The sequence below is a fragment of the Olea europaea genome, chromosome 3 (genome assembly GCF_002742605.1).
Source record: "Olea europaea var. sylvestris chromosome 3, O_europaea_v1, whole genome shotgun sequence".
In the NCBI taxonomy this organism is placed as follows: domain Eukaryota; kingdom Viridiplantae; phylum Streptophyta; class Magnoliopsida; order Lamiales; family Oleaceae; genus Olea; species Olea europaea.
In genome coordinates, this window is record NC_036239.1 from 19,547,565 (window position 1) to 19,562,251 (window position 14,687).

Sequence of the window (14,687 nt, forward strand, 5' to 3'; positions counted from 1 at the left end):
GGATTATTGCAAAGCGAAATTTCATATATAGTTTTGAAAAAAAGTAACAGATATTTTGTCCATTTGTTTTAATTTTTTTAACTAAAATTTTGCCTTGCAATAATCCGACAGTTTGAATCATTGACCTGATGATTTGTCTGGGTCAATGATTGGTTCAAGTCAAATAACTATGATTGTATCTCACAAATTGTTATATGCGTGTCAGAATCAAGGTTAAAATCATTCAGTTACCAAAGTGGCCAAGCTTCCATTATCCACAAAGTGGTTACAGGTTCGGATCTTGCCATTGCAAATGTTATTTAAAAATTTTGCTTTGACCAATTTGATAGATGCAGGTTCTAAAATTAAATTATCCACAATAAAGGATGGCATCAGTTGGCTGCCATTGTGGCCAAGCCTCTTTGCCGGGTTCGGAATTCACCGTTGTGTATGTGATATAAAACTTTTGCTTTGGATTGAACCGGTTCGATTTTCTACGAACCCATCCGATTCTGGTGATTATAAAGTTGTTCCGCAGGTTCGTGATTGGTTCTTTTGTCTATGAACCAATTAATACAAATTGGACCGGACCACCATCAGATTAACTGGCTGGATCGATCTATCTGAACCAATTTTAATAACTATGATTACAATGATATCTAGTCAACAAATTGCACATTTTAATAGGTCACAACTCACCACCATCAACATTACATGCACCTCAAATCCATTTCCACATCTACCACCACCACCTGCTCGAATACACAACCACAAGCATCACATCACCTCCCTTTCAAATCTACTAGTCGGCAGACCATCGTCAAATATGATGCCAATCTTGAGGACTATAGCTGTCTGTGAAGGCAGGGAAACGGAGTTCCAATACGCAAAATGGACTCGTTTGCGACAATTGGATGCGTGCTCAGTTGCTCGTCAATTGGGGTGTAGACATGATGTAGCCTGAGTTACAGAGAGAAATAGTGGAGGGAGTAGGTATAGAAATTGTAATATAATCAGATTTTAATATATATTACATATTCAACATTAAATAATACAATTATAATCGGCCTTATGAAATAATAAATTTAAATCCTGATTATTGAAATTAAAAGCTAAAAACATGTATGGCATAATAAACTTAACACCTGATTATTGAAATTAAAAGCTAAAAACATGTGTGGGTGTAATTTGCACTGTGATAACAACCTGAATATTTTACTCTTCCATCCCTATATTTTTCCCCTAATTTGCAATCAACTACCAGAAATTTCATTTTCCACATAACTGTTCCTTCCCATTTCTTTTCCTCTCCTTTCGACTTTTATGCCTCATAGTTTCTGTAAACTGGTCCTATACTTTCCACCCTGTAAAAATGGCTACTGCAAATTCAATACCTCTAGAACTCCGGCCTCTCGGTAACACGGGTCTGAAGCTCAGCTGTGTGGGATTCGGCGCCTCCCCGCTAGGCAACGTCTTCGGGCCTGTCTCCGAATCTGACGCCATTGCCACCGTCCGCCAAGCATTCCGCCTCGGAATCAACTTCTTCGACACCTCCCCGTAACAAATTTTCTCTCCCTTTTGTTTTTCTACTATTTTTCGACTGTCCGTTTTGCTGAATTGAGTCGGGGCATCTTAAGCTTGGGCTATGTGCCCATTTATTTCTAATTGTCAATATCCATTGGTGAATTACCCGGTTTTCCTTTTATAGGTGGGAGCAATCTACAAGTGATCTTGAAAGGGGACTTATCACTTTGCCATTGTTTTATTTTCTATTTTAAGTTAATTCATATTGGCTTTTTAAAATTCTGGGTCTCTTGATTTCTGATCTTGGTTGCTGATTATGTGACTGCTTATGGAATGGTTGAATGCTTTTAAGTGTTTTTGAGTTTTGGGCTCTTGATTTTTGTTTTGTGGGTTGGATTTAGGTACTATGGAGGAACACTATCGGAAAAAGTACTAGGAATTACATTGAAAGCTTTGGAAGTGCCTAGGAATGAGTACATTGTGGCTACAAAGTGTGGAAGGTACATAGATGGTTTTGATTTCAGTGCTGAGAGGGTGACAAGGAGCATTGATGAGAGCTTGGAAAGGTTGCAGCTTGATTATGTCGATATCTTGCAATGTCATGATATAGAATTCGGTTCACTTGATCAGGTCCTATTGCAATCTCCACTCAATTTCAGTTTTCATTCTAAAAGAACTCAGTATCTTTAACTGATATTCACATTCGATTTCAAAAGTTACGTTGCGATCTTGGTCATCCTTGCGGTGGATAACAATCCTTTTCTCCCTTTATTTTTGGCTGGAAAAAATGCTGTATTATACTTAAATTTTGGGCTCTCATCGGATAAGTGAGAAAATTTATGCTACTTTGTTTGGAGTTCTCATCTTGGCAATACATGCCATCTTGTATAGATTTTTTTTATTTTTATTTTTAAAATTTTTTTTTTTAAACATAACACTAAATAGACTTCCTTGATTACCACTTAGTCTTTCAAATGAAACCTCATTGAGTCTGCTTTACGTGGTGGTTTAGCTTCCCCCAGGCACATATGTAAATAACTCTTATTGCTTGGCTCCCTAGAAATCCATCTTGATATTTTCTGTGTTAGGATTATGATCAGAAATCAAATTCAATGTTCTTAAGACCATTTTATTCTTGAATCCCAGTTCCATTTTGTTTTAATTAAAGACTCTTTCAAGTAATGTGTCATTTGATTCCTTTTTTTATTTTTTTGGTCGTTAAGAAACTTAATGCTCTACTGATGGTAAATTGAGTGGTTTTGTCTGGTTCAGATTGTGAATGAGACGATTCCTGCACTTCTTAAACTGAAGGAAGCAGGGAAGATTAGATTCATTGGTATAACTGGGCTTCCATTGGAAATTTTCACTTATGTTCTGGATAGGGTGCCACCACGAACGGTTGATGTAGTCCTGTCATATTGTCACTACGGTGTCAACGATTCAACTTTGGAGAACCTATTGCCTTACCTGAAGAGCAAGGGTGTTGGTGTAATAAGTGCTTCCCCACTAGCAATGGGCCTTCTTACAGAAAATGGCCCTCCGGAGTGGCACCCTGCTTCCCCAGAGCTCAAGGTGTTTGTGTGTTCTACTGGAATATAATTCTCACACATTTGGCTTAGTAAATTTCACTGCTAGATGGCTGCATTACAGACCATGTTTGGCTAAGCTTAAAAATTAGTAAAAGTTACTTGTATACTTGTAAAGGTGTTTGGATTAGCAACTCTTAAATTGCTGGCAAAATAAAGTGACCTACTATTAAAACTACATTACATATAAATGTAAACTTTTTAAGCTAAGTTAATCATGTCCTAATGTTGTTTTTTTCTCTCAACATTTTTTGTGTTAAGGGATTCAGGCCCAATGGTAGCTTTGCTTGTCCTGTGTAGTATTTAATTGTAAAGAGAAGAACAGTTCACTTTATATTTGTTTATGTACCTGCATCTATGCACGGCTTCTATTTTGCAATCACGTGATGAATAAACGTTTTTAAATATATTTTGCCCAAATAGCCTTCTGTTTAACAATTTTTATAAGTTCTTTAGTTACCTGTCCCAGATCTGTAATCTGTAGAGTGGACTATATATATGTAGAATAACTTAATGCTTCCTACTTCCCCTTGGAATGTTTTTCATCAGGCTGCTTGCAAAGCTGCTGCTGCTCATTGCAAAGAGAAGGGAAGAAACATATCGAAGTTAGCCATGCAATATAGCTTATTGAATAAAGACATCTCTACAATTTTGGTTGGGATGAACTCTATCCAACAGGTCAATGTTTTTCCATTTCCATCGATCTCCAAATGTCTCTGATATACCGTATTTCATTTTTACCATGTTTAGCGATAGAAAATAGTAAACCAAATAGCTTTCCGGACTCCTTTTATTTGTAGTAATTAGGAAATAATAAAAAAACACTTCTATCATTTGGAGATGAGAAGAATTCTATACAAGAATGAGTTTCACAATTCAAGAAAGAATCTTATCGATAAAAAACAGATTTGAAGATCCAAATTGATCATCCTGCACTTTCCTTTCGCTCATTTTCCATATGAAGCCAATTTGACTTTGATTTTGTAGGAGTGTGATTAGTTGCTTGTTGCAATTTTATCATATTAGAAGTGCCCCCTCGGATTTTAAATGATATCATTTGGTATTGTAAGATATGGTAACTTGGAGCAGGCAGGCTCACATTCAAGTTGTGCGAGGTTGAGAACAAGAAATCAGTAGCAGTTTTCACTATTTTATCTTTTTAATCTTCAACTAGGTGGCCTGAAATTTATGTTATTGATCATCAATTATGATCAATAGAGTTTTAAGTGATTAACCTATCCAATGGCATTGTAGTCCTTTTAAAGCAAATTATCCATAGCTGCTATTGTCTTCCTTTTCACGTTCCATGAAATTAGGCACGCTCATATTTGATTATAGGTAGCCGTCTTCTTCAATTGCTGTTCAACATTTCTTGAATGTTTATTGAAATTGATCAAATTTTGGCTAACCCTTTTTGAGAGCCAGGTCAATGAAAATGTAGCTGCTGCAGTAGAACTTGCTACTATTGGAAAAGACGAGAAAACTCTATCAGAGATTGATGATATTTTAAAACCAGTGAAGAATGAGACTTGGCCTAGTGGCATTCAGCAAAGTTGACAATGTTATACATTTAGTGCATGTTTGTCTACGGAGGATTGTATAGCACGAAGTTAAATTCTTGTTCGTGATGCTCTCCAGTACTATCCTGATGCCCGCATTGTGCACCAAACATGCACGTTTAATATACTGCTGAAAGCGTGTATTGTTGTGTGCTTCTTTTTTATTCCTCCAGGCTTCTGATGTCTGTATGGTTCTATTTGTTCTTGTACTCTGTGTAATAAATTTGCATATACATTAAAACATGTTTTTCCTGTAATAAAGTCTAAATTTTTGTTTCTATTTGAGTGAATGTACGTGCCTGAAACATGTTTTCCCTGTAATATATCTGTTAGGTTTTAAAGTTGGCAATCTGTGAACGAATACATAGTTGTATAAACGTTTTGAAACGTCAAAGGGTCAAGTTGTAATTTACTTAGACGGGTTAGAAGTCATTGGAGTCGGGTTTGGAACATTGGAAAAGTTGTCGGATTTTTGCTGGATTGTCGCCAAGCCGTTGCTCGAGCGTCAGAAATAGTAAACACGTCGCTCGCCTATCACCTACACTTCACTCGAGCGAAACCGTTTCTCTCGCTTATCGCTGAGATCTCGCTCGAGCGACAGACCGAACTAAAAATCCCTAGTTCACGACTTTCGAGATTTTGGAGAGGCCCATACTACCCAAAACACCCACATATATAAACCATAATGCCTCCACATGAAAATTCTATGGGATTGAACATTGTGAAACTTCATACTCATCCACTACCTTCTTTCAATCCTACTTTGCTTGAGTGTTGCTATTGAAGAAAACATCAAACACATATAAATCAACCACCAAAAATAAAACTTCCAAACATCTATCAAATGGTTGAAGATCGAGGAAGGTGATCGGAGTTTCGATCGGGGGAAAACGAGGAGTTCTCGGGAATCCGTAGGAGATAAACGAACTCAAGAAGTCGAGAGTTGGTGCGAGAGCACGCATTCCAGGAGGGCTTTGGAAAATTGCAGTCAGGAGGTCAGAAAGCTCTAGTGTTGGTAGAGTCTAGCAGTACTGTAAGTTTAATCGTTTATAATGGATTCATACTGACTTGGGCCCGGAGTTTTTAATCCCGTAAGGGGTTTTCTCCGTCAACAAATCTCTCTTGTTATTTACTTTCTACAATTTATTATATTGTGGCAATTAACTGTATGATAGTGTGCTTGTGGTTGTTCTGGATGATTTAATAAGTGTGACTTGTTGCATTTATTAATTAACTAGTTTAAATTCCGCATAATCACTTATTCACCTTCCCTCTAGGTGTAATTTGGGTCAAACAATATTGTTTTCAAGTGGCATCAGAGCAAAATTTCGATTCCTGACCCATACTTGATCTAGATGAGCCAATCACTGTCTGTGCCTTCGTATTTTGACGGAAGCAACTATGCATACTGGAAAGTAAGAATGAGAGCATTCCTTAAGTCACTAGATGAGCGTATTTGGATGTGTACAAAATGGTTGGTCTGCCCCTTCCACCACTGTGTCAGGAGTAGTTATCCCTACGGACATTTCACTTTGGACTAAGGATGAATTAGTTGAATTTAAATGGAATAGCAAAGGACTTCATGCACTATTTATGGCTGTGTCTCCCGAAGAGTTTAGGAGAGTGTCTATGTGTGAAACTACTAAAGAGGTATGGGACTTATTAGAGACCACGCACGAGGGAACCAAAACTGTTAAAAACTCCAAACTGCAGATGTTGGCCTCTTGGTTTGGAGAAATTAGAATGAAGGAAGATGAATGGTTTGATGAATTCTACGCCAAGTTGAAAGACATAATTAACTCTAGTTTTAACCTAGGTGAAAAAATTCTAGAAACCAAAATTGTTCGAAAAGTTCTTAGATCCCTACTTGAAAGATTTAGACCCAAGGTTACTGTAATTGAAGAGAGTAAAGATTTAGATAAAGTTAAGATAGAAGAACTGGTAGAATCTCTTCAAACCTATGAACTCACCATATCACAACCAAAGAAAAGCAAGTCCATAGCATTAAACACTATTAAGGAAAATGAGTCTGAATCTACTGATGCTGAGACACTAAGGGATGACGAGATAGCTTACTTTGTTGAGAAATTTCAAAAAGTCCTTAGGAACAAGAAAAAATATCCAGAATGGAAGAAGGGTGTCCCTAGCAAATTCAGAAAGACAAGAGTGATAAGCCTAGTGCTAGAGGCCCTAGTAAGAAATCTCAACCAATTAGATGTCATGAATGTAAGGGATTTGGTCACTATAAAAATGAGTGTCCTCATTATAGGAAGAACTTGAATAAAGGAAGGGGTAAGGCTTTGGTAGTGTCACTAACAGATGATGAATTCAATTCTAGTGAGCAAAGTGATTCCTCCAGCAGTGAAAATGAAAGGAACTACATGGCTTTCGTGTCTAGAGTTAAGAGTGAATCAGATAAGGAAAGTGAGAAAGCTGAGGAAGAGAAACATAGTGAAAACTCTGAGGAAGAATCTGAAGATGAGATTGATATTCATGAGACCTATCAATTACTATTTAAGGAGAGCCTCAAGATTAAGAGAGTCAATAAAGCCATGCTGAAGAAGGTAGATGAACTTGAAAGAAAGAAAGAGAGACTCGCGGGTGATCTTCAGGACTCTTCCAAAAATCTTAGTGAGTTGAGGTGTGTCAATGAGAAATTAGAAGTTAAGGTTAGGACTTTAACAAGTGATCTTGAGAAATCCAATACTCAACTCCAGTCTTTCTTAAGTGGGACTAAGAAACTTGATAACCTGTTAGGGATGAATAAACTAGCTGGAAATAGGCAAGGCCTAGGATATATTAAACATGATAACAATGCTGCTAGTTCTTCCAAGACTACTTTCGTCTTGGCCTCCAACATATCTAGTAACATTACCAATCTTGAACCTGAGAATAAAAGTGTTTTAGGACAGAGGACTTCTAGAATACATAGGACCACCACGCCTAAAAATCGATTTCAACAATCATGTGGTTTTGAACTAAGGTTTATTCCTACTTGTCATAACTGTGGTGTTTTAGGACACACGAGGCCTAGGTGTCATAAGCTTATGAATATCGGTAGAAGTAAGGATATTCATAGCCAAGTAAACTTCCTTTCCAATCTGGTTAGTCACTTAATTGAGATGATGACAAAATTGACTATGATTACCTCAACTTCAAGGAAGGTCTAGGTTAATAAAAGTGATATGTCTAGGTTTGATGAGAAACTGAACTGCTATGTTGCCCATGTTGTATTTAAAGCTCAAAACACAACTATGTGGTACCTTGATAGTGCTTGTTCTAGACATATGTGTGGTAATAAGGCATTGTTCTCCACTCTTAATGATTGTAATGGCGGTATGGTTACCTTTGGAGATGGGGTTACTGCTCCTATTCTGGGTAAATGTATCGTCAACATTTCTGGACTACCTGCTATATCTAATGTATTTTACGTGGAAGGATTAAAATCTAACTTGTTGAGCATTAGCCAAATATGTGACGCTGATTATAAGGTTAGTCTTGTCCAGAAAAGGTGTACCATTTATGACCCTTTAGGTGACATTGTTCTCGAACGAGTTAGAACTTCTGGCAATTGCTATGGGGTTATCCCGAATTCCAATTATGTGTGTAGCAGTGCTAAGATTGATGTGACAAATCTTTGGCATCAAAGGCTTGACCATATGAACTACAAGAGTCTGTCAAAATTGGCCAAAAAGGAACTCGTTGATAATTTACCTAAACTCGAACAAATTGATAATACCGTATGTGGACCATGTCAACAAGGTAAACAACTCAGGGTGAATCATAAACGAACTTCTAAAATTTTAACAAACAGGCCCTTGGAACTACTCCATTTGGACTTAATGGGACCATCTAGGACAGAGAGCCTAGGAGGTAAGCGTTATATCTTGGCAGTGGTAGATGACTTCTCTAGGTACACATGGATTGAATTGTTGAGAGAAAAATTAGATGCCTTCAGTCTCATTAAATCCCTGTGCAAGAGGCTGAGTAATGAACAAAATCTCACAATCACAAGGGTTCGAAGTGATCAAGAAAAGGAGTTTGAAAACTCTAGTCTTGAAAACTTCTATATGGAGGAAGGAATTCAGCATGAGTTCTCCTCCCCAATCATTCCACAACAAAATGGGGTAGTCGAGAGAAAAAATCGAGTACTTCAAGAAATGACTAGGGCCATGCGTCACAGTAAGGACGTTGCTATGAATTTCCAGGGTGAAGCCATAAACATTGCATATCACATTGTAAACTGAGTATATCTTAGACCTAAAACTGATAAAACTCCATATAAGATTTGGAAGGGTAAAAAGCCTACTGTTAGATACTTTCGTGTGTTCGGCAGTAAGTGTTACATTCTGAGAGAGAACTTGAGAAAGTTTGATTCTAAAAGTGATGAGGGAATTTTTCTAGGATACTCTAAGAACAGTAGAGCCTATCGTGTGTACAATTTGCACACACATGTTGTAATGGAGTCCATAAATGTTGTGATTGATGATGGCTTTAGTGAGGGGGAGAGTTTAGGGCATAGAGATGGGTTACATGAGTTAAGTGTTGATTCAGTAGAGGTGACTGAACCTAAAGAACAATCAGCTTCTGATTCCCTGCACTCTCCTAAAGACTCCTAAAGACTTAGACACTTCCAATAAGGATCAATCACCCAGTGACAAACCTAAACCTCATAGGGAACCGTCTTCAAGAGTTAAGTCTAATCATCATAAGGAAAACATTATCGGGGACTTAGATGAAGGTATGAGGCTATGCAAGAGGATCTTAAACTATGTGACTTACACTAGTTATGTATCCCAGATTGAGCCTAAGAAAGTGAAGGAAGCCCTTGGAAATGAATGTTGGATCAATGTGATGCATGAGGAACTGAACCAATTTGTGAGAAATGATGTATGGTATTTAGTTCCTACGCTTGAAAATTGTAATGTGATTGGTACCAAGTGGATATTTAAGAATAAAATCGATGACCAAGGTACCTTAACTAGGAATAAGGCTAGGTTAGTTGCCCAAGGATATTCTCAAGTTGAAGGTGTTGACTTTGATGAGACATTTGACCCTGTTGCACGTCTTGAATACATTCGTATTCTTCTTGCTGTTGCTTGCACCCTAGGTTTCAAACTCTATCAAATGGTAGTCAAGAGTGCCTTCTTAAATGGAATACTTCAGGAAGAGGCCTATGTTGAACAACCAAAAGGATTCATTGACACTAAATTTCCTCATTATGTCTACAAGCTTAAAAAGGCTCTATATGGTCTGAAACAAGCTCCTAGAGCTTGGTATGATAGACTCATTGCATACCTCGTGGATTATGGTTTCTCCAAAGGTGGTGCCGATAGAACGTTGTTTATAAGGCATATCAAAGAATCTATCACTATTGCATAGATTTATGTCGATGAAATCATCTTTGGCTTTCCAGTTGACTCTCTTGCTCATGACTTTGTTGAATGCATGTAACAAGAATTTGAGATGAGCATGGTTGAAGAGCTAAGTTACTTTCTTGGTCTCCAGGTAAAGCAATCTGATGATGGGTTGTTCATATCTCAATCAAAGTACGCTAAAGATCTTGTTAAGAGGTTTGGGTTAGATGGTAAGAAGCACACTATAACACCTATGAGCAAGAGTGTTAAGTTAGGTCATGACCCTACAGGTAAGAGTATTGATCAAACACTATACATGAGTATGATAGGTAGTTTACTTTATCTTACTGCTAGTAGACCTGACATAGCATCCAATTTTGGAGTTTGTGCGAGGTATCAGGCTAACCCTAAGGAATCCCACCTGAGTGCAGTTAGGCGCATCATTAGATATGTGAATGGCTCCGTAGATCATGGGATTTTGTACTCAAGGGACTCTAATTTTGATCTTCCCGGCTACTCCGATGCTGATTGGGCTGGAGATGCTGATGATAGAAAGAGTACTTCAGGAGGTTGTTTCTATATAGGTAGTAATCTTGTAGCTTAGATGAGTAAAAAACAAAATTCTATCTCCTTTTCCACAGCCGAGGTCGAATATATAGCTGCTGGTAGTTGTTGCACTCAATTGCTTTGGATAAAGCAAATGCTGAGTGATTATGGAGTTCATTAGGGTACTACGACTGTGTTCTGTGACAACACGAGTGCTATCAATATATCTAAAAATCCTGTTCAACACTCTCGAACAAAACATATTAACATTCGACATCATTTCATTCGAGAAATTGTAGAGACTGTTATTGTGTCCTTTGAACACATCTCTATTGAAAACCAGCTAGCCGACCTGTTTACTAAACCTTTAGATGGCTTGCGATTTGAGTCACTATGAAAAGTTGTTGGTGTCTGTGTCCTTCCTTGATCACATAGTTAGGAGCATACATGTACAATTCATATCATTCATTCACTCTTGCATTCATCTCATTTCTTTATATATACACGTTTTTTTTTTGTTTTGTCTTTGTGTGTTTCCATTTTTTTTCATTATTCAACACAACTTACAAAATGGAAACTATAGCATCGAATGGTTTGTTGAACTTGCAATTTGTGAACAAGTATGCGTACAACGGATGAATGGGTCCGTAGTTTCCATCACTTGGTTTGGGGTTATGTGGAGTACTTGGCATATGTGAGTCTTGGGATGGCATTCATCTGTGGATAATGTGACCTTGCCCATGAATTGATCTTTGACTAGTATGACCTCAATCTTAGTGTTTTCTCCTAGTAATTGTTAACATATGTTCCCTGTTACATTTTATTTTATACCTATTTTCGGAGCCTAGTTGACTCGGGCAATTAAGCCTGAAGGGTTCTTCGTAACCTAGTGCCCTATGGTCAACTGACTTGGGAGTCACCGACCCAAAGCTCTTTACAAGGGTCATCTTAGTCGCTTAATGGAGATAGAATTGCACATAAGATACAAAAGATATTGGTTTTAAAAAAAATAAAAAAATAAAATCGGTGCATACAGTTAGGGGAAGAAAGCGACTTTACACTAAATATGTCAATTTTTAAAGGTCCTAGTGGCGCTGGATTTGACTTTCATTGGTATAGGAATATACTTATTCTACTGTACTTTTCGTTTATCCCTTCTCGCATATTTACGGTTGGGGTCGTGCTTACATGGAATTGGTGACACTTTTCACACATAGATTGCGTATAACATTGCTCCATATAATCTTGGATTAGGCATGTGGGAAAATGTGTCTATTCATTGCGTGTGTCATATTTGTGATCAAGTGCAATTTTAGGTTGAATTGCATGTTGGAGTGCACATCATGTTATTTAAAAAAAAAAGGTGCCAAAATTCGAAGTTTTCTAATTGGGTGCTAGATATTCAAAGTTTTTAAAATTGGTGCTATTCTTGTCCATGAGTTTTCCTCCACTTGACGCTTAACTTTCGCTCGAACGTTAAAAGTAGAATCCCTGTCGCTCGCTTAACTCTCGATTCTCGCTCGAGCGACAGTCCGGTTTAAGTTCTCATACGCTTCTTTCCAACCTCATTTTTTTCCACCACTTCTCTTTTCCTTTCTCTCAAATTCTTTCACCCGTAACGCCGTCCCTATTCAATCACCATTGGGAGCTCCAATCATCACTCTACTACCAGTTCCTTTTTTCGCGAATTTGTGTAAGTTGTTTTCGAGCCCTACTTGTTTCGATTTTTGGGTTTTTTGTGAACTATTGATTACCCAATCTATTCGTCTATGTTCTTCTCTTTCTTGGATGTCCGTGACATGGTTAGTTTGCCCATTGTGCCATTTCACATCTTGTTTGCTTGTTTTGGGCCTTCCCTCGTTGTGAAGGTGTATAGGCATCTTGTATGCGTTTCTATTGGTTGTTGTGGTGTTTTCGAAGGAGGTTGTGTAGGATATGGATGCTGGATTCTTGCATTGTACTTTGTTATTGTTGGAGTGGAGCTGGATTGATTGATTTTTGTTTCGAATGTCTTGAATTTCCCACGCACACCACGCGTTTGATGAAGTGTCTCACTCACGCGTTTGGTCATTTTTGGATGTGCATCTGCACACACGTGTCCAGTACTGTCCCTTGACAATGTTTCCATCTTCTTGGTATGTTTCGATCTTGGACAGCGTTGAATTCGAATACGATCTTTTTCCAATCACATTGCATCTTTGCGTTAGGACATTGCATCATTCGTCTTGACACCGCGTCACCCTCTGTCTTGTAGTCATGTCCTCTTGTGGCTTGCAATCACGTCACCATGTCTTGTAGTCATGTCCCATTGCGGCTTGCAGTCATGTCGCACTGTGTCGTGACGTCATGTCACCGTGTCCCCTGTCGTCTGTTGTCTTACCCATGTGTACATTACACTTTTTTGCATCATTTTACGTGCCTCGTGCATTTTTGCATCGTATTGCGTGCCTTGCACATTTTTGCATCGTCCTGCGTGTTTTAGATTTTCCTGCATTACTGCATCTCATTGGTCGGTTGGTCTATGCGGTCACCGTCAGTCTTCGCTACATTTTTTGAATTTTTTTGCCTTGCACATTTGTCACGGATGCCACCTAAACAATCACGAACTGCTGCTTAGTCTTCCAATAGATTGACCTCTTACAGTCATTCTAAGTTCATTTCTGCTATCGCACAGGAAGTCTTTGAGTCTCGTTTTTCTTTACGCCCCATCCTAGTTGAGCGTGAGGTTATTTTGTCCGATCTTTCTCCTAATCTAGCTGGTATTTTCACTTCTCGTAGTTGGGAGCCACTTCTTGTCAGGTTATCTCCTATGCCTAGTCTCTTCATTCAGAAGTTCTATGCGAATATCCATGATATGAGTGGGTCGACGTTTAGGTCTTTTCTTCGGGGTCAAAATCTTAAGATCACTCCGAAAGTGATTTCGCGTGTCATTCAGATTCCTTGAGTTGTCCACCCATTGTTTCCGTATCTGTCTCCTGACACCCTCCCGGCTGACTCTCTTGTTCGGTCGACGATGTTCAACAGTCCTTTGGAGGGAGGCTTGACTGTGATCCGTACTGGATCGATCCCTACTGATCAACAAATTTTCATGCACATAATGTGCACAAATCTGTGGCCGGTCTCACACACATCGTCCCTACCCATGGACAGGACGAGATTTCTTTATGTTCTATTACATGGCGATTCCATTGACCTACCTACATTCATTTGTCACGAGATCTTACGTGCTTTTAGGGTGATGGGTCATAGGATAGGTCTACCATATGCATGTTTGATTCATCGCCTGGTGTCTGCCCTTGGGGTTACTTTTCCTAATGGGTTCCAGGGCGGGTTTCCCAACCGATTGGTCATACTACTATATCTCAGAGTCAATCACATGTTCTTTCTTCCTCCACTCCTACTGAGCCGACTGTGCCAGTTGATCCGTCCGTGCCGGATCCTATTGGTGATTTTTTCTCTGGTGATCTTTCCGATATTCCCGCATCTCATTCCGGTGCTCATACTACTAGTATTCCTTCATCCTCTACCTCTGTTCTTGCATCTGCTTCATTGCCTGTTGATCCTTCCGTTACTTTTATGGGTCAGATGTCTGTGCTGCTAGAGCAACAGGCTCGCATGTTGGCCGAGATCACACAGTTGAGGGCTGCCTCAAAGCGACATACTACAGAGTTCGTTTCTCTTCGTCGCACGATTGCTATTGTCCATCATCGACTTCGTTGGATATGAGATTACTGGGATTATGAGAGTGGTGACGATGACTCTAATGGGACTGATGATGGAGATGATGCTGCTGTTGATGGTGATGTTGCTGCTGCCTAGCGTTTATGTATCCCCTTGGCATTTATGCCAAAAAGGGGGAGTGGTAGAATAGGGTTAGGGTTAGTGACTCACTATATACCTTGGATGTATTGTAGCTAGATTGAGTTTTTTTGATGTTTCGCAATATTGATGTATGTTTTTGGTGTATTGGCTTGCATTAATATTACCTCTTAATCTAGCTAATATGATTCAGTATTTATTGGTAATTGTCTTAACCGTTTTTATATGTGTTATTGTTTCCCGTGCTTTTACACTTGGTATGTAAGTTTTGATTTCAGGAAACAGGTTTGATAAAGGAAAAACAAGATTCAGTTGAG

General features: G+C 38.6%; 2 protein-coding genes across 2 annotated transcripts; both read left to right on the forward strand.

The window, feature by feature from the left end:
* Window positions 1-1,247: 1,247 nt before the first annotated feature.
* Window positions 1,248-4,955, forward strand: LOC111388928 (L-galactose dehydrogenase). The gene is made up of 5 exons (XM_023013761.1): window positions 1,248-1,536; window positions 1,905-2,133; window positions 2,776-3,075; window positions 3,639-3,767; window positions 4,515-4,955. The coding sequence occupies exons 1-5, from the start codon at window positions 1,352-1,354 to the stop codon at window positions 4,644-4,646; spliced, it is 975 nt and encodes a 324-aa protein (XP_022869529.1). The 5' UTR covers window positions 1,248-1,351; the 3' UTR covers window positions 4,647-4,955.
* Window positions 4,956-6,241: 1,286 nt separating this feature from the next.
* Window positions 6,242-7,818, forward strand: LOC111379568 (girdin-like). Its single transcript, XM_023002968.1, has 2 exons — window positions 6,242-6,814; window positions 6,880-7,818. Exons 1-2 carry the CDS (start codon window positions 6,242-6,244, stop codon window positions 7,816-7,818), a joined length of 1,512 nt encoding a protein of 503 aa, XP_022858736.1.
* Window positions 7,819-14,687: the final 6,869 nt, after the last annotated feature.